The sequence below is a fragment of the Lissotriton helveticus genome, chromosome 1_1 (assembly GCF_964261635.1).
Source record: "Lissotriton helveticus chromosome 1_1, aLisHel1.1, whole genome shotgun sequence".
In the NCBI taxonomy this organism is placed as follows: domain Eukaryota; kingdom Metazoa; phylum Chordata; class Amphibia; order Caudata; family Salamandridae; genus Lissotriton; species Lissotriton helveticus.
In genome coordinates, this window is record NC_136057.1 from 615,075,197 (window position 1) to 615,100,240 (window position 25,044).

General features: G+C 43.9%; 1 protein-coding gene across 1 annotated transcript in view; it reads right to left on the reverse strand.

The window, feature by feature from the left end:
- The window catches only part of SYT10 (synaptotagmin 10), a 330,714-nt gene that overhangs the window by 273,571 nt on the left and 32,099 nt on the right, over positions 1-25,044 (reverse strand). Inside the window, exon 2 of the mRNA XM_078654653.1 lies at positions 20,712-21,069. Coding sequence (XP_078510779.1) covers positions 20,712-21,069 — 358 coding nt within the window. The remainder of the gene's footprint in view (positions 1-20,711; positions 21,070-25,044) is intronic.

The following is a 25,044-nucleotide window of genomic DNA, read 5'->3' on the forward strand; positions in this document are numbered from 1 at the left end:
CAGCAATAGAGTCTGAGCCCCTGAACTAGATTGGGACCGCAACAGGAGAGTGAGAAAGTCCAAGAAGGAGGAGGTTGAAAGGAAAACAAGTGGAGACGCGGGCAGAAAACCCCAAAAACCTAAAAATTACACCCTCAAAAGGAACCTTTTTTTAAGGTGGTACCAAAGACCCTGTTGTTGAAAACCCCAGGTTGGGACAACCCTGGTATTAGACTGGAAGGTGGCCAAGATATTGGAACCTCAAATAGGTTTCAGGTGTTTGCAAATAACCTTGAGCCACAAGAAATAGACATGTTAAAAGAACTAAAGGCAACCCAGTTTGCCCAGGAAGAGAACAAAACGTATCCCCCCTTTAGAGTTAAGGAGCCCCCCTCCTCCCAAACAGGGTCGGTACTCCACGAAAATGTGCTCCTTCCTCATGAGAAAGGGGGAGGGAAAACTCAAGTAGAAATGGCAAAAAACGCAACATCAGCCTCATTTTAAATCATCTTTCCAACCCCAACCTCAGTCTCAGTCAGTCAGTGACCTAATTCAGTTACTTACTACGGAAGTAAGAAATAGATTTGAAACATCAGAATCAAATCAGAAGATGATTAGAGTGGCCTGCGATACTTTAGAAAAAAAGACTGGATGGTCTTGCCTCTAGGACAGCTCAGCTAGAAACATTGTGAAAGATCTTACATTACAGACAATGGCTAGCACAAAAGAGATCACACTTCTAAAAGGGAAGGAGGTGCTCTTGAAGGATAAGTTGGAGTCATTAGAAAATAACCAGAGAAGATGTAACCTTCACATCCTAAAAATCCCAGAAGTGACTGAGGGGGAAGACATTTGGGCATGTGTGGCAAAAATGATCAAGTTGAGAATCCATATTGATTACACAGAAGAAGACTTAGTGAAGAATATAATATTTAGAGGTCCATAGAGAGCCATTTAGGCAGAACCCAAATAAAACAAAACCAAGAAAAATCCTGGTTAATTTTAATACGTATAAGATTAAAGAAGAAATTCTAACCCAGGCTCTAAAAAAGAAAACCTTAATAGCAGATGGGATACATTTTGAAATAAGATCCAAAGTTTCTCAGATCTCGGCTAATAAGCAGTGGGAGTTTGGAAATATGATTGAGCCCTTTAAACGGCTGGGCATAACGGCACAGTTAAGATTCCCTGCCAGTCTGCTGGTAACGCATATTAACAAGATGCAAACTTTCCGCAGAATAGAGGAGGCTGAAGAGTTTCTTAAATCCTTGTTGGGTACAAGGTTGGAATAGGCAAGGCAAACGCAGTCTCTTTTTTCATATTCTCTTTGGGATACATTGCTGAAACCTTTTTTCTTTTTCTTTCATTTTAGTTTCAGGGTTAACAGCAAAATTGTTTAAAATGATGAACTAATTGGGGGGTACAAATTTAGAATTTTGATATCTAGTCTCTCAACCTCGGAGGGTCCCCATAGGCTTGGGCCATAAGGAAGAAGGAAGAGGTGGGTTTTCCAAAGGAGGAGGGGAGAGGGACACAGGTAGGTTTTAGTGCCCGGGTGGGGGAGCAGTGGGAGAACATAAAAATAAAACGTGGTCCTCATAGAACTTATGTGAACTCAGGTCTCAACTGGATAATGAATCTAAGGAACAACTATGATCCCTAGTCGGAGAGAACAGTAAGAAACTGCTATGATGGAATATAAATGGGCTCAGAATGAGAAATAGAAGAGAAATGGTTCTGCAATATTTAAAAGATGTTCCAGCACAGATTATTATCCTTCAAAAAAAACATTTAATTAGTAAACAAATGTGTGATGTCTTTAAAGCTAGAAAGTTGCTACAGAAAGTGATAGTCACTGACCATCATCGTACTATAACAGGGGTAGCCATTTTGGTTAAATCAAATCCCCTAATATTAATTGAGGAAAGTAGGGTGGATAAGGCAGGTAGATGGGTAATAGTAAAAATAAATTATTGTAATCAAGACTATACTGCGGTAGGCTATTATGATCCAAACTTGGATGATCACACACCATTCGGTAGCCTACTCTTAGAACTCCTAGAACCCCAATCATAATGGGGGGATTTCAATGTGGTGATGGAATGCAATCTAGACTGCTCCAACTAAAGTAGAGCGACAGTACATTATAAAACATGTTCTTTAATAATAAATTCAATAAAAAACTCGGTTGGTGTGATATTTGGAGAGAGAGGAATTGAGCCATTAAGAGTTTTACTTTAATAACACAAAATATGGGCACCAATCAAGAATAGACCTCTTCTTAATCAACCAGAGTATAAAAGATCAGGACAAAGATGCTATCCATGTAGGATCACATAACTCTAGTTCTGGTTCCGTCAAATGTTGAAGTACAAAGAGGGTGGACTATGGATCGTACCATACTATCTGATGAGGACATGATAGCAAAACTAGAAATGGAATCCCAAGAGTTATTTGAAAATAACATAGACAGTGCACCATTGGGCATAGTTTGGGATGCTTATAGCGCCTTTTTGAGAGGGAAAATAAGATCAAGCCGATCCTATAAAAAATAAACAACGAAGAATGCAGATTACCAATATCGAGAATAAGATTCAGCAGCTGGAACAATGGCTACAAGATGCCGAACTAGGACAGGTGGGTGTATCAATTCTCTATGGACCTTGTTACGGTAGTAGAAGCAAGATTACAGGAGAGATGGCGAGTAAGAAAATTGGCCCATTGCAATTACGGGGAAGGTTGTGGTAAATTACTTGCCTGGAAAGGTAAAAATAATTTGGCAAGGAATTTTATAAAAGAATGAAAATAGGAAGAGACAGGTTGCCTTACTGGGATGAGGGAGGGTACTGTAGAAGCTATGCTAAACCATTTTGAGAAAGTATATTTGTAAGCTCTAACTACGTTTGATGAGGAGGTGGAAGAATGGTTGGACATAGAACTCCCACGTAAATTTTCAGATATTCATAGGAAAGTAATAAACCGTCCAATAACGGAAGGTGAAATTAGAAACGCAATAAAATCAGGGAAATTGAATAAGACGGCAAGCCCAGATGGTCTCCCTGTTGAAATATATTAAAGGTTAGAGGAATACATAGTCCCAGTTATGTGTAGGCTGTTTTTATATATTTTTAATAAGGGTAGGGAGATCCCTCCCTCGTGGAATGAAGCCGTTGTCACCCTGATACTTAAACCGGATAAACCACCAAACTCCTGTGACTCCTATAGGCATTTCTCATTGTTAAACTCCGATTACAAGATCTACACAAAAATATTGGCAGATAGGCTTAAAGGAGTAGTGGGTACGTTCCTTAATGCAGATCAGAAAAGCTGTATGCCGGGGAGGGAAATGAAAGACTTAACCTATAATTTAATTAAGCCATAGATCTAGCATCCGCATATAAAATACTGCTGGCAGTTATTACAGTCGATGTGACCAAAACATTTGATTAGGTAAATTGGGTCATTTTGCAAATAATCATAAGATACGCTATTAAAGGGGAACATTTCTGTTGATCAATTGAATTATTATATAACAACCCTATAGCAAAACTCTTAGTGAATGGAAATATTTCAAGATCCTTGCGGAACCAGGCAGGGATCCCGTTGTCACCTCTCCTTTTTAATTTATATATTGAACCCCTTGAAGAGAAGATAAGGATAAGTGACAACATACTCCCTTTTGAATATCGATCCTGGGAGAAAAAAGTAGGGTTATACGCGGATGATCTAGTGATATACACCTCAGAGCTCACTACAGCATTACCGGCAGTGTATAATCTAGCATCGATTTCAGGATACTAGATCAATAAAGGCAAAACAGTCGTAATGACATGGAATATAAACACGCATTTACAATTTATTAAACAGGAAATGAGATACCTGGGTATCAAAATCGTCCAGAAAATAGAAATAATTCCCGAAACAATTTTCAAATTATTGGGAAAGAAGTGGGGAAACGTTTACTTAGTTGGTCCGATCTCCCCTTGACAATCAAAGGTAGAGTCAACCTGGTGAAAATGTCTATCCTCTCTGAGTTCACATTTTTGTTTCAAAATATCCCCATGGTTTTTAAGGAGGAATGGCCTAAAAAAAAGGGAGTCAAAAATTACCAGATTCATATGGGCCTCCAAGGGCGTCATGATTTTGTGGAAAAAGTTAATACGGCAATATGAAAAGGCAGTGCTTAATTTGTAAAATATGAAGTGCAGGTGCTCAAATCTTTGTCGGAGGCCACACCTACTTTTCTCTGGCTCCACCCACTTCCTTCATTGGCCCCACCCACTTTCTATATGAGCTCCGCCCACTTCCTCACTGGCACTGCAAAAAGACAGATGAATTTCAGCAAAGGAGCCTTCCTCATAGTAAGGTTTGATGGGAGGTTCCCCTACTACTTCTACTTCTAGGAACATCCAGGCTAGTGTCCGACGCTCAATATTTCATCAGCCTCAAATCACACATGCAGTATGTCTTATAAAAACATTATTACCTAACTGCAGGCGGTTTAGAAAAGCACGACATTCTGATAATGCAGTGCTCTAAATGGGATTTTACAGCCACAAGAAACTCACTAAAAGAGATATCACAGAAATACTCCTGAGGCCTGAAGCAGCACCCAGGCGGTGTAAAATGCACTGAATGCATTGGGCTCAAATAATTAACTGTATGTCACGAGAAGCTGCAGTTAAACATACCTAATGAAGTATTTGCACAAGTCATCCACAGCCCCAGCCGGTGCCTGTACCTCCCTGAGCTGAAGATTCCTAAGATAAGAACCTCTCTCCCAGGACTGCTCTCTCCACAAGCCCAGGCTGCCCTCCCGGCCCTGTATATTCCTGGCCCAGGAGCATCTTTCCATAGTCCCAGCCTATCGCCTCCAGTCCCACAGCACTGCTGTTATCAGAACACCTGTGACCTGTCTACACCCCCGGGTAAACCTCTCTCCACAGTCCCAAGCTGCCTCTTTTGTTGCAGCATTGTCTACTAAGAGCCTCTCTCTGCCTCTCTTCTCTTTCAGACCCTCTGGAGCCTGCTGCACCCCTCCGAGGACCCTCCTGCTCGCTGCCAGAAGTTTGAGGCGAACCTCTTTGCCCAGGGCCGGTGCCAGCACTTCTTCCTTTAGCCTGCTGCCTGAGGTACCACCGGCTGGGCCACGGGGCTCAGCCTGGTAAGGGCTGGTAAGGGCTGGCCTCAGCCGCCATGACTATTTCAACAGGAGCCTGGGAAGTGGGAACAGACACCGCTGCAGGGGGTGCGTTCTCTCGAATTTCGGCACCTCTCTCTGACCCCGGAGTCTCTTACTGTCTGTGACTGTGACCTAAGACCCCTCTGTGCCACCTTAGCGGCCCTCACACACACCGTGGCTTCGCTGGTGATGCCTCTCTGACCCCTGAGTCTAGCACTCTCTGCGACCCCCCAGTGATGTCTCTCTGCGTGCTGTCTGCCCCCTGTGTCTGGTGGTACTGTCTGAGGCTGCGAGGCACCAGTTCTCTCCCTCTACCCCCTGCCCCAAGTGTGGTACTCTGTGGCCAGTTTTAATAAACGTTAGCCCCTTCCCCTTGACTCAGTCTCAGAGCCAGAGACAACGACGGACAGAGCGGGGTCTCATATATCCTGAGCCAGGTCCAGGAAGAGGTGAGGTCCACTCCCCGGACACCCTGGTACTAAATCGACCAGGTGCCGAAGAGAGGAGTTGATACAGTTGAAGGAGAATCATATCCTTTTCTGGTTTCCACTTGTGTGTTTTTTGTTTAGTTTTTCACACGTTCATCACTCATAATGCAGTAGCATATATTTAGAACATAGACCCTGACGAAAGCCTGGGCAATTTTCCCACTGGGGCTGAAACATGTTGGTCTCCTCGCAGCTATTTGTGTGGACTGCGTTGATGCTATTATACTGTTCTTGTTTTTAAAGGGGAAGGGGCTAACGTTTATTAAAACTGGTTTGTGTTAGGTTCCCTATCCTGTTTTAAATCACCACGTTTTTTGCTTTTGCACTGCACTTCCCATTGTATCAACATCATGTGGTAGTACCGAGTGATTGTGGGTCGCTACCCCTAACTGGTTGTCGGGGTATGCCAGTCTCAATGATCAAGAGACACGATACCCGATAAGGACTACCAAATGAGAATATTGATCTATACAAGACTTTTGATGGGAATCCTTCACCAAGGGGGACTCACGTTACCTGGTGCTTCACTTTTTGGTGGTATGGTTTGTTGGATCTGCTGTGTTTGTTTCTCATGTACTGCTGACATGATTACAAAAGCATAGAATTACTTCTGGAGTTCTAAATAGACCCCTAAGTTTGTTGTTTAGTAGTTTGTTCCTGTGGGGGATACTACTTAGGCTTGGTCTCTTAAACGTCCCTCCAGCCCTACAATACTGTGTAGTTTTTTCAATCACGGATATTTAACACTTTTCAATAATAAATCATAAAAGCTGATATTTAACACTTTTCACTAATAAATCATAAAAGCTGCTAGTTTAGAGAAAATTTCCACCTTCGATGGCACTGCATTTAAAGCACAGAGAGAAAACGTTAGTGTGCCCATTTTCCAAGGCGCTATGCCGTGCTGGAGCCCCCTCCCCATTCTAGTAACAAACATACCAAATGTCATCAGTAGCAGATTAGTAAATTAATATCTGATTTACCCGAATCTCTTTATAGCTGCCAGAATGATCCACGGAGAGGAGCTGCTGCTGGCGTGGCACCGTGGAACTATCTTGCCTCTTCAGAGTTTGAGAGTGAGCCATGCTATCTTGCCTCAATCTGTGCCACCTGCTCTATGACCCAGGCTCAGCACAAGTTGGGCTCTGCCTGGACAGGGCACAGCAAAATAACATGTCGAGGTCAGGAAGAAGTGAAGACCGGCTTCCTAATTTAATTTAGGGCCATACAGCAGGAGGTTTCCTGGGTGCCATGGGGCCCGGTTTGCAGACAGGAAATTCAACATCCTGCCACAGAATGCGCGCGGACCGGACATGGCTCATCTGCAACAGTGTGTCAATGCGGGACCTCCTGACACTACCCGGGGAACAGCAGAAAGCAGGTTTGACTGGACATGTTTCAAGAGTGTGGTATTTGATGCATTTCATTAGGAATATACTTGTCTCTGCGTAAGAGCAGTTAGAGACGAGTTTGCAGCATTCTGCTCAATAGTTTTGTCCGGACACGATCCACCCGCAAGGAGAAAGTACTACTGGAAGTGTGAATCCTCCGCCCTTGGTTGCCCCTGACAACATTTCTATAAATGAAAGCTTAGCAATACCAACCATACGCTGCACGGTGCCCCCCCCCCTTCTCCTGGGCTCATCAGATCCCACCCTGCGGATCAGGCTATAAATCGGGCAATCCCTCCCCGGGGGCTGCTAATGGAAACTTTCATTAGGATCAATCACCGCTGAGATGTCAGGATGCCCCCCTGGCCCCGTGTATTTATTATTTTAAGTAAGTGAGCTGAGGGGAGAGGATCTGATGCCAGAGAGCAGCCCCGTCCTGTAAACTTGACTCTGAAGGGGAAGGGCTGGGGGACTGGGGGCTTGGGGGTCCTGAGCAGAGGGGTGCCCTGCCCCCGCCCTGTAAATGCGACTCTGAAGGGCTGGGGGCTCGGGGGTCCTGGGCAGAGGGGGCGTGTATGTGTCCCCTCGGCCCATTGGTCGCGCATGAGCTCTTGTTAGCACTCAGTGCAGGATATTCAAATGAGCTCGGAGGATTACCCATGACCACGAGGCAGGCCTCCTTTATTCTCGTGCCACAACAACACCATTCCCAGGGCCCTTCTGGGCCCCGCCCCTCTCAGTGGGCAATTATCTCGAAATTTGGGTACCACGAGTCTGGGTCCTCCGGCAGCCTCTGAGAAATGGGACAGAGTTACACAGAGGGGACACCACCGAAACTCGAAACAGTGTTCTAGCTTTGTGTAGTGCCTGCGTATTGCCTTGCACTTCGAAGCACCGTCTGAGGCATAGCAGAGTGTGATCTTCGCAGTCACCCCTGCTGTGACGCTAAATTGAGCGAGATGGTGTAGACCCGGCCCTGTAAATTAAGTGCCGGTGCGAAGCACCGGAAAGCACCGGCACAAATTAAGCACTGTGATAAGGGGAATCTACGACTGCCTGACTTCTCTCATTATGTCTGTTTTTTTCTTCTGAAAGGAGGAAAGATGTTATTTAGTACTGCAGATAGTTTGGATATTGGTAAAATGTTCAGAGCAATGCTCCACGATGTGAAGGGGGGAGAGTTTGCCTTTATAAAGAAATATCGGGATTCACGTTTCTTCAAAAAAGTGAGTCTTAAGACCTTATCCGGTTTTGCACAAACATGGTACAAAGTTGTGAGAGAATCAAAACTTAACTATTATAGTAGAATGTCTTCTATCTGGGATTCACTGGCATACCCGGAGTGGACCAAAGTTTGGCTCTCCCGATAAGTGAAGCAGGAATAATATCTTGGGGCCAATCGATGCTCCATGGAGCCTTAATCTCTTGGGAGGAAGGTCAGGAGATCGCCAACAATCAATGGTCCAGATTTAAATACATGCAAATGAAGAGTTGGAGTCTTACCACCAGCACCGGTACGGGACTATCAAACAACTTGGAATCTAGTTTGCTGGTCAAGGCAACCCGGAAAAAAGAAGTGGTGAACTGGTATTGGCTGCTAGTAAAACTTGCAGATGAGGATTTTAATCTACCATCAATATAGCAGAAGAGTTTTACGGGAGAGCAGTTGAAAGATTTATTGCAAGTATCTTGTGACATGCTATATTCCACAGCTCGTTCTGCAAATTTAAGGCGAAATCATCTTTTCTGTCTTCACAGGGTTTATTGGATGCCTTATAAATGATCAAAAATGGGAAAGGGCACCACTCCAACATGCCCAAAGTGTGGAAAGGAAAAAGGGGATGATATTTTTGGAATGCCCTGAGATCCAAAGTTTTTGGTTGGACGTGAGTAGCATTATATGTGAAATATTTGGAGAGGGGCTCTTGGTTAGCAAGTCTCTTGTTTTCTTTGGGATTTATGTATCTCTGGCAAAAAATGTAAAAAAATTGATTTTTTTAATCTGATATGTAATATGTAAGAACTCGATTAACCACTTAACTGCTGGGCCTCTTCCCTCCCCCCCTCTCCCCCCAGTGCAGAGCCCTTTTTTGGCTATTTGGAATAGTTCGCAATTAGGCTTCCGTAACTTTTTGACCACATAAAGTACCCACGCCAAATTTGCGTCCTTTTCTTCCAACATCATAGGGATTCTAAATGTACCCAGGGTTGGTGGATTCCCCTGGATGGGTCCCAGAAATTAGCAAAAACACAGCAAAAAATTGTTTTGGGGGGGAAAAATTGGAAAAAAGTGCTGCAAATGAAAGCGGCTGAGTTTTTCCCTGCAAATGGTATCAAAAAAGGGTTTGGTGGCTGAAACCACCATTTTCCCAGCTTTTTGGGAATGAGAGACTTTTGTCAAAAAACCAACCATTTTTACACAGTTTGGGCATTTTTCTGGAACATAGCCTATTTCTGCTATTTTTGTGCTTTCAACCACCTTCCAGTTAATTGTAGATACAGGTATGAAATGGATCGTGGAAAGCTATACATTTTAGAAAAGTATACACAATGCTGAATTCAGCAAGGGGTCATTTGTGTAAATCCATAAATGTTTCCTTATGGAAATTAACAGTTAAATAAAGAATTCGGTATGAAAGACTCCTATGTATTCCTGAAATGGGAACAAAATATAAAGTTTAGAAACAGTAGATATTTGCACATTTCCGAAATTGGGAATACTCATACCAGCATGAGAATTATTGGTCATTTTTCAAAATGAATAATTTTTTACACATTGTCTTTCATTTGGAAGGCAAAAATGCATCGAAAGTCAATAGGTAATAACAGTTGCTGTATGAATCTGAATTACTCTAAGTCTCCCGATAAAATTGGTACCTCACTTGTGTGGGTAGGCATAGTGTCCACGACAGGAAACGGCTCAAAACGCAACATGAACACACCACATTTTCACAATGAAAAATTACCCTTTTTTGCAAAGTGCTTAGCTTTAACCCTAGCTCTGTCAGCACCTAGGGAAACAGCAAACCTATACATTTTCGAAAACTAGACACCTAGAGAAATCCAGGATGAGGTGACTTCACTGGCTCCCACCAGGTTCTGTTACCCAGAATCCCTTGCAAACCTAAAGAATTATTTATAAAAACACATTTTCCTCACATTTCTGTGGTGGAATGTTCTGAAATTTTCTTGGTTCCACAGATTTCCACCCACCCTGCGTTCCCCAACGTCTTCCGGGAAAAATGGTACCTCACTTGTGTGGATAGGCCTACTGCCTGCGACAGGAAAGGGCGTACAACACAACGTGGACACACCACAATTTCACAGTGAAAAATGACCCTTTTTTAGCAAAGTGCTCAGCTGTAGCTTTCTAACCCTAGCTCTGCCAGCACCTAGGAAACCTAGCAAACCTATAAATTTTTAAAAACTAGACACCCAGGGGAACCCAGGAAGGGTTGACTTGTCTGGCTCCCACCAGGTTCTGTTACCCAAAATCCCTTGCAAACCTCATTGGGAGTAGTTGGACATTTCACTCGTACAAACCATTGAAATTCCCCGTCATAGTTAGTTCAGCTAACTATAACTTGCGCGCCCGCAATGCTCTGCTGATGACGTCACATAGTCCATCCTTCATGACATGGTCTGTGATATCACTCATGACATCACTCATGACATCTCAAATGACATCACTGATGACATCAATGATGACATCATCCAGTGAATGTTTGTTTTTCTGAAAATTAAATATATCTTATATATGTATATCTCAAGGTCGATGGAAGGATATATGGGTATATACGTGTCTTAATGGATGATTTTTGTTTGTAAAATTGATTGAATAACTGACTGATTAAGTGTATCTTGGTGAATACATGGGTTAGTGAGTAAAGTTTAAATATGTAAATATCTGTATCAGTCTCTCACTTTGTGTATAAGTGGCTGCATGGGTTGGTGAGTAGCTACATGAGTGTCTATATGGGATATTAGTTGGTTTTTTGAGTATCAGTATGAGTGTCTGAGTGTCTGTATGGTTCGGTGGGGGGTATTACTTAGTGCATAGATGCATGAATGAGTGACTCACTGTTTGTATGTGTTGAAGACAGCATGTGTGCAGGACTGTATAGGTAGATGAGTGTGTGTATGGGTGTGTTAGTGAGTGAATGAGTGTCTCAATAGTGTCTTTATAAGTAACCACATATGTTTTAAACTAGTATATGTGAGTATTGGTGTATATAAGTGAGTATATGTGAGAGTGAGAGATTGGAAGAGTTCCTGTACAAATAAGTAGGTGTTTCTATAAGTGATTGTTTAAGAGAGTAAGTATGTGTAAGTTTCTGTAGAAGTAAGTGTGGTAGTGTGTGTATAAATGTATATGCTTGTAAATAGATGTTTGATACTTTGTTTGCATGTGTGACTATGTGTGTGAGTAACTCTATGGATGAGTGGCGGTGTGTAACAGGAGGTATAGGTGTATGAGTACACATGATGAGTGAGTACATGTAAGAGTGACTGTATAGGGACTGTTGGTGAATGAGTGGGTGTGTGTGTAAATCTTGGAATTACTGAATAGGTGTGTTGTAACTGGTATTGGTATGTCCATTATTTTGAAAATGTTAGTTTGCCTGGTCAGTGATGTCACTGACCATGTCATGAGTGATGTAATATGTGACGTCATCAGTGCATTGCGGGCGCGCGAGTTATAGTTAGCTGAACTAGCTACAACGGGGGAATTTCAATGGTGTTGTACGAGTGACATGTCAAACTAACTATAACGCACCTGAAACCTATGGTTTTTTCAGTGAATTTCTAAGGTTTTTTAAATGCTAATTCCTAACTATAACATGCCTGAAACCTATGGTTTTTTCAGTAAATTTCTACGGTGTTATAAATGCTAGTTTCTAACTATGCTTACAGAGGTAGGACATGCGAAGAAAGAAGAAAAAACACACAGAAAGAAGAAAAAGATATGCAGAAAGAAGCAACAGAAGACCTCAAAGACGAAGAAAAGTGCAGGAAGAAGGAAGACATACAGAAACAACAAACAGGGTAGCAGAAAGAGACCTTGTTGCAAAATCATCCTGTACCCTCAACTTTTTCAGATGGGTACAGGTGGTAACTGACTCTGACCATCCAGTCCTATAGCCAGTGCTATGCTAAAATACATTTAAAATACAGTTAAAACACCTACATAGACTAGGGATACTATGCGTTGGGGGGCCCCAGTTATTAGCATGACCTACTCTTTAAGCCCCTAGTATATAATAGGGCAGGGAGATTAAAACTACCTCTTAAAATGCACCACTGGGCGCGTTTGCACACTGGTGAAGGGAGTGGGGGGGGGGGCTGAGCTGATGTGTGGAAACACGCCCTGTGGCCGTTTTAATTTGGTGGCTAAAGTCGCTTTGAATCCTGAGTGTCCTTTGGGTACAACTAGCCCATCAGGTATCTCCAGTTAGCGCCACAGAGCTGCGTTGCAGAGAGGTGTAAAAATGGGCACAGCCTGGACCACCTCTCTGCAACGCAGCGCAGTGGCGCTTACTTGAAGCACCTGGTGGACTATTTGGCCCCCATGGGCCCTCAGGATTGAAGGGGAAATATTTCCCCAACTTAAAACGCGGCACAGTGCGTGTTTGCACACGTCACATCAGGCCCAGTCTCCTCCCTGCCCCACTGTGTAAACATGTCCTGTGGCCGTTTTAAGTTGGCTGATTAAGTTCATTTGAATCCTGAGGGTCCCTAGGGTCCAACTAGCCCACTAGGTACCTCCAGTAAGCACCACAGAGCTGCGTTGCAGAGAGTTGTAAAAAATGGCACAGCCTGGACCACCTCTTTGCGACACAGCACAGTGGTGCTTACTGGAAGCACCTGGTGGACTAGTTAGCCCCCAGGGGCCCTCAGGATTGAAGGGTAATTATTTCCCCAACTTACGACGCATCACAGGGTGTGTTTGTACACATCACATCAGGCCCCGTCCCCTCCCTTCATCACTGTGTAAACACGTCCTGTGGCCATTTGAAGTTGGCTGATTAAGTTCATTTGAATCCTGAGGGTCCCTAGGGTCCAACTAGCCCACGAGGTACCTCCAGTTAGCGCCACAGAGCTGCGCTGCAGAGAGTTGTAAAAAGTTGCACGGCCTGGACCACCTCTCTGCAACGCAGCGCAGTGGCACTTACTGGAAGCACCTGGTGGGCAAGTTAGCCATAGGGGCCCACAGGATTGAAGGGGAATTATTTCCCCAACTTAAAACGTGCCATAGGGTGTGTTTGCACATGTCACCTCAGGCCCCGTCCCCTCCCTTCCCCACTGTGTAAACACGTCCTGTGGTCGTTTTAAGTTGGGAGATTAAGTCCCCTTGAATCCTGAGAGTCCCTAGGGGCAAATTAGCCCACTAGGTACCTCCAGTAAGCGCCATTGCAGAGAGGTGTAAAAAGGGGCACGGCCTGCACCACCTCTCTGCAACGCATCGCACTGTGTAAACGCACCCTGTGGCCGTTCTAAATTGAGAGATTAAGTCCCTTTGAGTCCTAAGGGTCCCTAAGGTCCCTAGGCTCAAAGTAGCCCACTAGGTACCTCCAGTAAGCGCCACAGAGCTGCGTTGCAGAGAGGTGTAAAAAGGGGTGTGGCCTCTGAACACCTGTCTGCAACGTAGCTCCCTGGCACATACTGGAGATACCTGTTGTGCTAGTTGGCCCTCAGAGACCCTCAGTATTGAAAGAGAATTCATTCAAACGAGACCTCCCTGAAAGCTGGGGAGGCCGTTTACGGCCTGATTTCCCCATCGGAGTTGAGCGTGGCCTTACCTGTGGCTGTCCTCTGCTCTGGTGGGGAAATTAATGATAATGACGTCAGAGCGCCTCAGGCGCACTGACGTCACAGATGGGGGGAGGGGGCGGGTAGAGACGCGGAAAGCTGTCTGTGTCTCCCCCGGGGGAAATAAAAATTGAAAAAAGCTCTGGTGCAAAGCACCAGAGATTTAAATGGGGGCTCCCTGGTGACGGCCAATAGACGTGAGCCGCACCAGGGAGGCAGTGCTTGTTTCGGTCATTGGCCGACGCAAGCACCAAAGGGGTTAAAGCTACCCCCGAAAAACTGGGGGAAATCAGTTATATGTTTATAGTCCAATGATTAGACCTCTATACCATATTGCTTGAACATTCCTGTGGGGGTACCTCTCACGGAAAGGTAAAATTAAGCCTCCTATGATAGGAGATGGTGAGTGAGGTGTAGAGTGACCCATTCCAGATTAAAGCACAAAAGAAGTCTGGTGGGTGCTACACCAAGGGAGACCCCCTGAGTACAGAATACTATCTTTTGTTAATCTGGTCAAATGAGGACAAAAGAATAGAGTGGCTGCAGGTCAACACAGGATTAAAGTGCTGAGGTATTTGCTTTACCTGTAGGTTAGGTCACAACATCAACCCTCATTGAATATACAGCCTCCACAGGTCTCAAAATAAAAACCCTAATTTCTCTTACAAACATAAAATGCTTAGTAGTGATATGATTGAAGACATGCCACTTTGGAATTCTCCCCATACACATCTAACAATGTCAAAACTAGGGCTGGTAGAGGGGGAAGACTCAACTCTTATTAGTGTTAGCTTACTTGGGAAATTTCACAACTAACTATGAAGTGTCAAGTTGCTCGCATTTGCGTGGTTCTTAGCAGCCGCAGTCGGTAGGGGAGTACCTGCCGGGGCGGTGACGTGGGGGGGAGGGGTAGGGGGGGGATTAGTAATGTATGGATAATGGAGGTTTGCAGGTAAGGAAACATTTAAAAAAATCAAACGAATTTCGTTGCATGCACTGCATCCCCAAATGCAATGCAGTGCGCGCAACGATATTCGTTTGATTTATTTAAATGTTTAGTTACCTGCAAACCTCCATTATCCATACATTACTAATCCCCACCCTGCCCCTCCCCCTCCTCCATGTCACCGCCCGGCAGGTGCTCCCCTATCGACCGCGGCTGGTTCTTAGTTGAAGTTTCCTGCCGCTGATTGCTCTGCCCAAAATGGATGGGATCTCAGGCTTCAGTGAAGAATGCTTTGCTCTCAATGGCAGTAGTGTGCAGTGAGCCCTAAGACTTCTGGCAGCCCAGAAATGAGAAGCATGGGACACCATTCACAACAGGAATAAGCGGTTGCCAAGTGGCACACTCCTAGCTTTGCCTACCATTTAGAATAATCCTGCTGCAGTGCAGGGCCATCTTTTCCCACCATTCACTGAATGCAGTTAAATTGTTTCTGCCACCATTAAAGAGGAATGAATCCCCTGGTTATGGCTTGAAATCTAATGTAATGTTTTGATAATATGAAGTGTTTCCATTTTCAGCTAGAAATGTTTCATTCATAAATAAATGCAAATACAAATAAAGCTGTCTCAACAGAACAGGTCGATATTGCAAACGACACTACACTGGTGCCTCTAATGTGATGTTCACCAAGCTGCAACGCGTCATAAACAATACCACTAGGCTCATGCTTGGCTTGAAGTATCAGGACCATATCCACATAATGCTAGACAGGAAGATGAATCACAAGCTACTGATCAATGAAAGACTTCAATTGGAATAATTATTCACATTAGGAATGGTACTGCATGTCCACACTCTATCCACGTACCAGTGAACTTTCAACATAAGTGGCCTCCATGATGCCAGGGTCAACCTCATTGAACGTAATGATCACATCCTCACAAAGATACAAGATGCAATTTCCGACCCTGTGAGACTATACTAAACTCCACTTAAGACTGAAAGCAGAGTTCCAGAGATTCCAGAAGACCTAGATACACTATTCGAACCCCTCCCCACTTTGCATCAGGTTTCCACCTCTGTTATACTGCCAATCAAGTACCTTTTCTGTCTCGTACATACCACCGTTCATACTACCAGTGGCACGAGGTGGCCGAAAAAGCAGTGTGCTGTGCATTACATAGCCCAAAAATAACTAAAACTTAAAGATTCATGTTAAATATCTCCTGACGTCTATTGGAACTAAAGTGGTATTTCAGTTGATCCTACATTTTAAGATGAGTATTCATTCAAAATATGTTTGCCTAGTTTTCCAACCCCAATGGAAAATCTTGTCAACTAAAACCGTCACACGTGTATCATTAACCATCTCGTGTCCAGAGAGGTCCATAAATTACATATTATTAGTTATGTTTCCCCATGCTTGGTGTCACTTGGGGCCTCATTTATGAGGCCGTGCGTCACTTTTACGCCGCCGGTGCGTCACTTTTTGTGACGCACCAGCAGCGTAAAAAATGTGCCTTTTTGCACCATATTTACAAAGTGAGGCATCTAGGTAGATGCGTCACTTTGTAAAACCCTGCTCTACATTATACCTGCGCCAGGTATAATGTATGTAGGGGGGTGTTCTGACGCAAGAAAAGGTCAAGGAAGTGAGGCAGTGAAATCTATAAGATTTCACTGCGCCACTTCTAGGACGCAAATGCATCAATTACTTACGCCTGCCTCACAGCAAGCGTAAGACTGATGCAGGCCCTTTCACATGGGGCTTGCCCCATGTGAAAGAACACATTGCTGTAGTTGCGCCACTTTTGTGACACACTCCAGCAATGCGTCACACGCCATACAGATACGTCAGAAATACTGACGTATCTGTAACTCGTTGCGCAATGATGCGTCATACTGTAAATATGATGCATCATTGGTGTCGCAAGGAGGACGCAATGAAAAGTGACGCATCGCTGTTTTCACGCAGCGATGCGTCACTTTTCATAAATGAGGCCCTAAATCTATTATCATGACACCTGCACTAATTAGCTGTTTTTACATGCAGTGTTGGGTGACAGTATCGGCTGCATGTGGTACACGGGAATGAGCACAAATTGTAAGCGCTACAGAACACTCGAAAACTGTGCAGCTAACCCGGAAATTGTTACCATGGTGTTAGGAGGCATTAACCCTCTGTCTCTGGGAGTGTGGGACTGCGTGCTTGCTCGTAACATTATGAATTTGAAACAGCTGTAATGATTACATGCAGCCAAACTGACTAATTCGTAAATCTCAAATGATGCATTTTTCATTCTCAGCAAAATAGACCACCATTTAAAATGATTTATAATTTATTAGAGATACAAATTAAAACGACTAAATATGTGTAAAACTGGTCAGAGAAACATACATTTTGAATGTACTATTAGAAGCCAGGATTCTAAACCCTACACGCATAATATGGATGGTACTCGATGGACATAAATTCATTCATGGGAAGTTAAGGTGAGCTAAAGATTTTTTTCATTGTTGCTGGGTTTATATATTTTTCATTGACAAGCTTGGGCTTCATGTAGAGTTTGGGGGCGTGGGGCTACTGCTGTGAGTTGGAAGTGCTCTTGCACCTCAAGCTTCCGTTTCTGCCACTCCAAAGTCAGGGGAAGCACCGTGTTTACACCTAGAAAGTCTTTCCTAGCCCCACCATTGTACACCTCTGACTGGGATGCCAATCCATCGAGGAGCCACCAGGGCACAATGACAATTGTCCTGTGGTATTGAGAGAGGGCGATCATAACTCATTTTCCCTGTACCTGTGTGAGATCCAAAGAATAGCCGATATGGACAATACATTTGTATTTTTTTTGTATTGAGAGAGAAAACTTCCCCTTTGTGACTATATTATCTCAATTCAATAACTTTTGCTCAGCGGGCGTATTTAACATAATACTCACTGGCACACCTTCAGTACTATGAAGGGAGTCCCCATGGTGGCAGATCCCTTCACAGAATAGAGATCAACTCTGGCCAGTGAGTATCTCTGAAAAGAACTATCTGCCAGAGAATAGAGGCTATAGCCTGCGCTCCATTGCAGACCTGTGTACCATCTGACAGGGTCTAAATTTCCCCCTTGTCTGCCTGTTATCTACTTGGACAATCAAATGACAAAATGACACTCAGAGACCGTCTCCACAGACCTAGAGGAGGGGAATTGCCATCATCCATAAGGATATCATCAGACTCACCTTCGCCATTGACCCCCTTCACCTGACATGGAACACCTCAACTTCCATCTCTAAGCAAATTACATGGATAAAAACAGAGGGACCCTCGCCTACAGGTCACCAAGCCCCCCCCTTATGCAACACATCTCTGAATACATCACTCTCCCCTCACCTTGAAATCAAAGCATTACCTCTTCCTCTGTTACCTTAATTTTCACCTCAAAGACCCATTGGACACCAACACCACCACCCTACTAGACTCCATGGACAACCTAGGCCTCAAACAGATTGTCACCAACCCAAAGCAGATCTGCGGACACACTCGCAACCCAATCTTCATGTCCAGTGACATGATCCAGTACAGCCACACTCCCCCTGGATGGACCACAGCATTGTCCATTTCACCATCGCTGGCACCCGGGAAGCCACAGTCCTCAACATCCTGTCACCCACTGCAGCTGGAACACCATCACCGCATCACAATGGACAACTGTTCTCGAAACCATCACACTCCACGATTCTGATGACACCAATCAAGCAGCCGCTCACCTATCCAATTGGATCACCACTAGCGCCAACGCCATTGCAACCATTGAAGTCTTCAACAGTAGATGAGCCAACAAGCACACCAGCTGGTTTACTCCCGAACTAAATACTGAGAAACACAAATACAAACCCCTCGAGAGCTGATGATGCACCAGCAGAGGCCCAAACAACCACACAGCCTTCCAAACGGCCCACAAATCCTACTACTACCACGCCATCGTAGAAGCTAAGAAAGCAGCCCTCGCCGCCCGCTTCCAGTCCACCAACCACAACAAGGAACTATTCACCATTGTCAGAGAATTCTCCTCCCCAGATGCCGTCAAAAACACCATCCAGCCCTCCCAGTGCCTCTGCAACTCGCTCAGGGACTTCTTCTGCTCCAAGATCACCAGCATCTGCAAAAACTTTGAACCCCAACCACTGAGACCAGTCCTTCCTGCTCCTCCCACTGACCACCGCCTCACCTCCTGGCCGACTGGACACCACTCAGTTCCAAAACTACAACTTCCATCAGGTCCTCCATCCACTCTGGAGCCCCCGCTGCCGCTGATCCGTCCCCCCGCATCTTCAAACTTGGACACAAAGCAATTGGATCCCTGCTCACCAGCATCATCAACGCAGCGCTCAGCATCGCCACTTTACCAGAATCCTGGAAACATGCTGAAGTAAAACTCCTGCTAAAGAAGCCTAGAGCAGACACACCCAACCTCAAAAACTACCACCCCATCTTGCTCTTCCCCTTTCTGACCAGGGTACTTGAGAAAGACGTCAACTGCCAACTCACAGACTACCTGGAGTCCAACCACCTGCTCGACACCTCCGAATATGGCTTCCGCCTGAACCACAGCACAGAAATCACCCTCATAGCTGCCACAGATGACATTAGGGACATCCTGTACCACAAAGAATCAGCAGCCCTGATCCTCCTCGATCTGTCAGTGACCTTCAACACCATCTCCCACCATCTCATCCAAAGACTCCACCACATTGGCATCCAAGGCAATAACCTCAAGCTGCTATCCTCTTTTCTCACCGGACGCACCAAAAGAACGCACTTCCTGCCGTACACCACCGACCCCAAAAGCATCATCTGGGGTATACCTCCTCACTCAGCCCAACACTGTTCAACATCCATATAAACCCACTGGCACTTACACTTACTACGGGTAGCCGTAGTAATTTTCTCGCTATAGTCTCCTACACTGACCGCACCCAGCTCATACTCATCCTCAACAAAGACACTGACTCCACCAGATCGTGATTTTAGAGTGCCATGACCAATGTCACCGACTTGATGAGAGCCAACTGCCTCCAACTTAACACAGACAAAAAGGAGGTTCTCCTCTTTGGAAGAACCCCCATCACCGTGGGATAACTCCTGGTGGCCATCCGCCCTCGGACCCTCACCCACGCACGCAACCTCAGAATCATCATTGACAGTGAACTCTCCATGAGACGCCAGGTCCACTCAACTGCCTCCACCTGCTCCAGAAAGTCTTCAGATGGATCCCTACTGACAACAGGAGAACCGTCACCCTCACCACCAGTCAGCTCGACTACGTGAATATCCTCTATGTCAGAACCATCACCTACCTCCTCAATCGCCTCCAAACCATCCAGAACGCAGCTTCAAAAATCATCCTGGACCTGCCCAAATAGGCCCACATCACCCTTCACCTCCGTAGCCTGCACTAGCTCCTCGTCAAGAAGAGCTGTCAATGCAAGCTGCTCATGCATGCCTAAAGAGCTCTCCAAAACACCAGACCAGAATACCTAAACAATCGCCTGACCGTCCACTGGCCCACCAGACACCTGAGGTCTGCTGCCCTGGCCCTTGCCACTGTCCCACTCATTCATCACGCCCAAACCGAAGGTCGCCAAAGCCTGGAATGACCTCCCCTCTGAACATCAATATCCCTCGCCGAGTTCAGGGGAGGACTCAAGACCTAGCTGTTTAAATAGACTCACATCCCACTAGCGCATTGATACCCCTCAGGGTGAATACAGCGATTTACAAAACTCTGAGTGATTGATTGATTGATTGATTGATTGAGTGAATGTCTTGCTTAACTTTAATCATACAATATATGCAAGTTCAGTAGATACTTCTCCTGGTGATTTAGAGACATCCACACTTACATCAATAAATGTTTTTCTTACCTTGAAGAAGATGTGGGCTCTGTAATCTGCCTCTGCATTCGGGCATGTTTGATAAGATGCTCTTTTAATGCAGTCTGGACTGCAGCAGGAATGTCAGGAGAAGTGTGGCTAATTTTCATCGCCGCCTCGAGGATCTTCACAGAGTGTTTCCCATTTTCTTTGATCTCTTTCTTTTCGTTGGTCTCCATGACTTCTGCAGGCGCGCTGGGGGCGCTTTGTGGGATGCTGTTAACAATGGCAGTAACTGCTTTGCTTCTCCAGCACGGCCAACAGAGTTTCCAAAAGACAAAGAGAGAGACTACCAACAAGGCGAGCCCACAGAAACTGACGACCACTGCAAGCAGACTGACTGAGACGTCTGCAAATAATGAGAGGATAAAGAGTAGTCATTAACATGCCTGGCTGAGGGACTCTAAACCAATGTTGAAAAGAGGATTCAGGTTGAGCAAAGTTGTTCTACTCATGATTTATTATATTTAAACAACTACATTGGAGTTAAAATAGTGCCCAAAGAAAGGTAGTTTGACACATTATAAATTATTGTTAAAGCTTGCAATACACCCTATGGCTATATTTGGAGCTGAATTTGAAGAAATATCCTCGGTATTCGACTTTTGTTTTAAGATTCACTTTAGTTAATTTGTGTTAATTTGCCACTTTGCAATTCAGTCTCTAGAGAGTTTTTCTAAGGCACTGAATTTAATTGACTCGCCTATTAACAAATATTGAAAATTACCTCTCTTGGTCCCAGAACAATAACAAAGGGTATTATTTTATTTCACTTCACTTTTTAGTGCTGATTCATCTTGCCTGGATAAAGTATAGATATACAAAATTCAGTACTACTTAGAAATATAAACCAATATTTGCAGGTCCTTTGCTGAATAATTCCTGATTTATCATTGTAAATTTTATGAAAACTCACCTAACTTCAAAGTCAAATTAAATATTACATTTCTCACTTGGAACAAACACCAGGGTACTATAGCGATAGCAAATAAACTACGACGTCTCTATTTAAAGCCAATCCGCTTTTCAGATGTGCAGGACCCTTCTTCTACCCCACTACTTTGTATTTCACTATGTAACGGCACAAAGATGAGCTTCTTGTAACAGTAATGAAACATGCTAACTTCCTTATTACTAGAAATGGTAAACCGGATTAAATAATTGGTTGCTATATTACCAAGGTTTGGAGTGCTTGCTTTAGCCATCTATGTTTTACTGGGTTTTAGGGTTCAAAACCACCACTTAGCAATGGCACAAGCCTTAACAAAGCCAATGGGTCTGGGTATAATGTGCTAATGCATGAAAAGAGCATTTCTGCATGGCCATGCTTCCACGCCTTTGCTTACTCATTGGCACTTTAAAGTTAGACCTATTTACTTTGACAATGCATGTTTTATATTCTTGCATCATATGAAGTAACCAGTCCTGTTTTACCACTCAAATTATAACATGCTACCTACCTAGCTAAAGTATCAAAAGTGTAACATGTGGAGGTTTTGGCTTGTTGAGCGAGCTCAGTACATTATTCATACAGTACTTCAGTGTGCCCAAATATGCTTGGTCTGCATGCTTCAAGTATTAGATCGTAAACTTCCTATCAGGGGGCCCTGTTGGCTCCACCAACAGAAAGTTCTCTCAACGGAGTAGGGGCCATCAGAGTAAAGCCATTACATAGCTCTCTCTATTTAGAGCACAGGATGTGATGTTGTTTTTTCTTGACCATTACTGCCAGGAGAAGCCTGGAAATAAAAAACAAAACCATCAAACCCACCCACCAAACGTTTTGTACTTTCAATAGACCTACCTAAAATTTTCAAATTACAGAGATGACCACTGAGTCAGCAGTCGTCTCTGGTATTGGACATGTGGAGTACAGTCGGAATTGTAAACTGAATGTCCTCAGCCATCTTGACAGACACTACCCCGTCTGTCAAGCTCAACTAGAAATCATGCCATGCGTATGGTATATATATATATATATACATATATTCACTGAAAAAACCTTAGTTTTCAGGGACGTTATAGAGAGTAAGACATTTCACTCATACAAAACCATAGACATTCCGCCGTTATAGTTAGTTGAGCTAACTATAACTTGCGCCCCCGCAATGCACTGCGGACGTCAAATATTACATCATTCATGACATTGTCAGAGACATCATTGATAACATCACTGATGACATCTCAAATGACATCACTGATGACATCACTGATGACATCATCCAGTGACTGTGTGTTTCTGTAAAGTTTAAATATGTTTTATATATATATGCAAAGATGTATTGAAGAATGAGTGGGTGTATAAGTGTCTGGATAGAGGATTTAGTAGGTGCGTGACTGACTGTACAAGTGAGTGATTAAATGGATCTTACTGAATGCGTGCGTTAGTGACTAAACTGTGTGAATGGCTGTATCAGTCTATCTATTGCAGTGTAAGCTGCTGCATTGGTTGGTGAGTAACTACATGAGTGTCTGGATGTATGACATTACAACGCATGCATTTACATCGCATGCCTTTACAACGTAAGTATTACAACGCAGTCCATTACAACGCATAGTGCTTTGGGGTGCTGGATAGTGAATAGTTTAATTTACTATTCCAACTCCAGTCCCCGTGGACACTAGGGAAGGTTATTGGATAGTAAATTAACCTATTTCCTATCCTAGAGCGCCCCCCAGAGCAATGCGTTATAATAGTTTGCGTTGTAAAAGTTGCATTGTAAAGGTAGTGCGTTGTAAAAGTTTCGTTGTAAAGGCTGTTCACCGAGTGTCTATATGGGTTATTGATTGGTTGCGTGAATATTTGTATGGGTGCCTGAGTGTGTGTGGGTGAATTGAAGGTGTGTGACTCTGTGCATAGATGTGTGAGTGCTTCATTCACTGGGTGTATGGGTTCAAGAGTGCATGTGAACACAGATGTATGGGTGGGTGAGTGTGTGTATGGGTTTGTTGGTGAGTGAATGCACATCTGAGTGCTACATGTCCAAGTAAGTACATATGTAAAACACAGTGCATGTGAGAGTTGGAGTATATAAATGACTATGCATGACAGCCAGTGATTGTGAGAGTGGTTGTATTTGATCAGTTTGTACTTGTATCAGTGATTGTATAAGAGAGTAAGTATATGTTAGTATCTGTATGAATAAGTGAGGTTGTGTGTGTTTAACTGTATAGGTGAGTAAATAGAAGTGTGATTGATTCTTTGCATGGCTGACTAGGTTTTGAATAACTCTGGAGGAGTGGTGGTTTGTGAGTGTTTGTATAGGTTTATGAGTGCCTATTATAGTGTTGTATTGATGAGTCACTGCATCTATGACTAACTGTATGAATGAATTACATGATCATTGTGTAGACCTAGGAATCCGTGAATGCGTACTTAGTAACTGGTATTGGTGTTCTATTCTTTCAAAAACATGTAGTCTGTATTTTAGAATGGGTGTACAAAGGTTTTATTAAGGTATGAGAGGGTGCATCATGTGGATGACGTCATCAGTGATGTCATGTGAGATGCCATCAGTGATGTCATGAGTGATGTCACTGACAGTCTCATGAATGATGTAACATGTGACGTCATCAGCAGTGCATTGCAGGGGCACGAGTTATATTTAGCTCAACTAACTATAACGGCGGAATTTCTATGTTTTTTTATGAGTGAAATGTCCAACTAACTATAACGTCCCTGAAACCTATGGTTTTTTCAGTGAATTTCAAAGGTCTTTTAAATGCTAATTTCTAATTATTTTTTTATTTAAACCTATAGTTTTTTCAGTGATTTTAAATTATCACTTCATTGTCAACCTAGTGATAACAGGTGATATCCCTAGTTTTCCAGCAATAGCTTCCACAAAAAAATGTGTCACAAATTAGAAGAACAACTAACGGTAATATTATACAGAGTAGACGTCCCCATCCAAAAATTAACACAAAAGCACCAGTTCCCGATATTTTCAATGAGCAGCCAAATCTGGGGTGCGATCCAAAATCAGGGAGTAAGCTTTGTTTGCAGTAGGAATCTAACATCTGCATTTTACTGGTGTAAACCGGGATGACTACCTACAATGTGAAAGAGATCACAGCCCAGAATCACATCGGAAGCGCAACATATGTCATAGAGTTACTGATAACGCAGCTCAAACACCCATGAAGGCCACAACACTCACTGCCACCAGCCTCAGGACGTCCCCCCGGACCACCCCCTCCCTACTACCACCGAGGCAGTGCAGAACAGGACAGCGGACCTTCCAAAAACGGCATGGTCCCTCAGCCATACAATACTTGAATGTTGGCAGATATGGCAAGCAAATATGTGTGAAGGATGCAACTC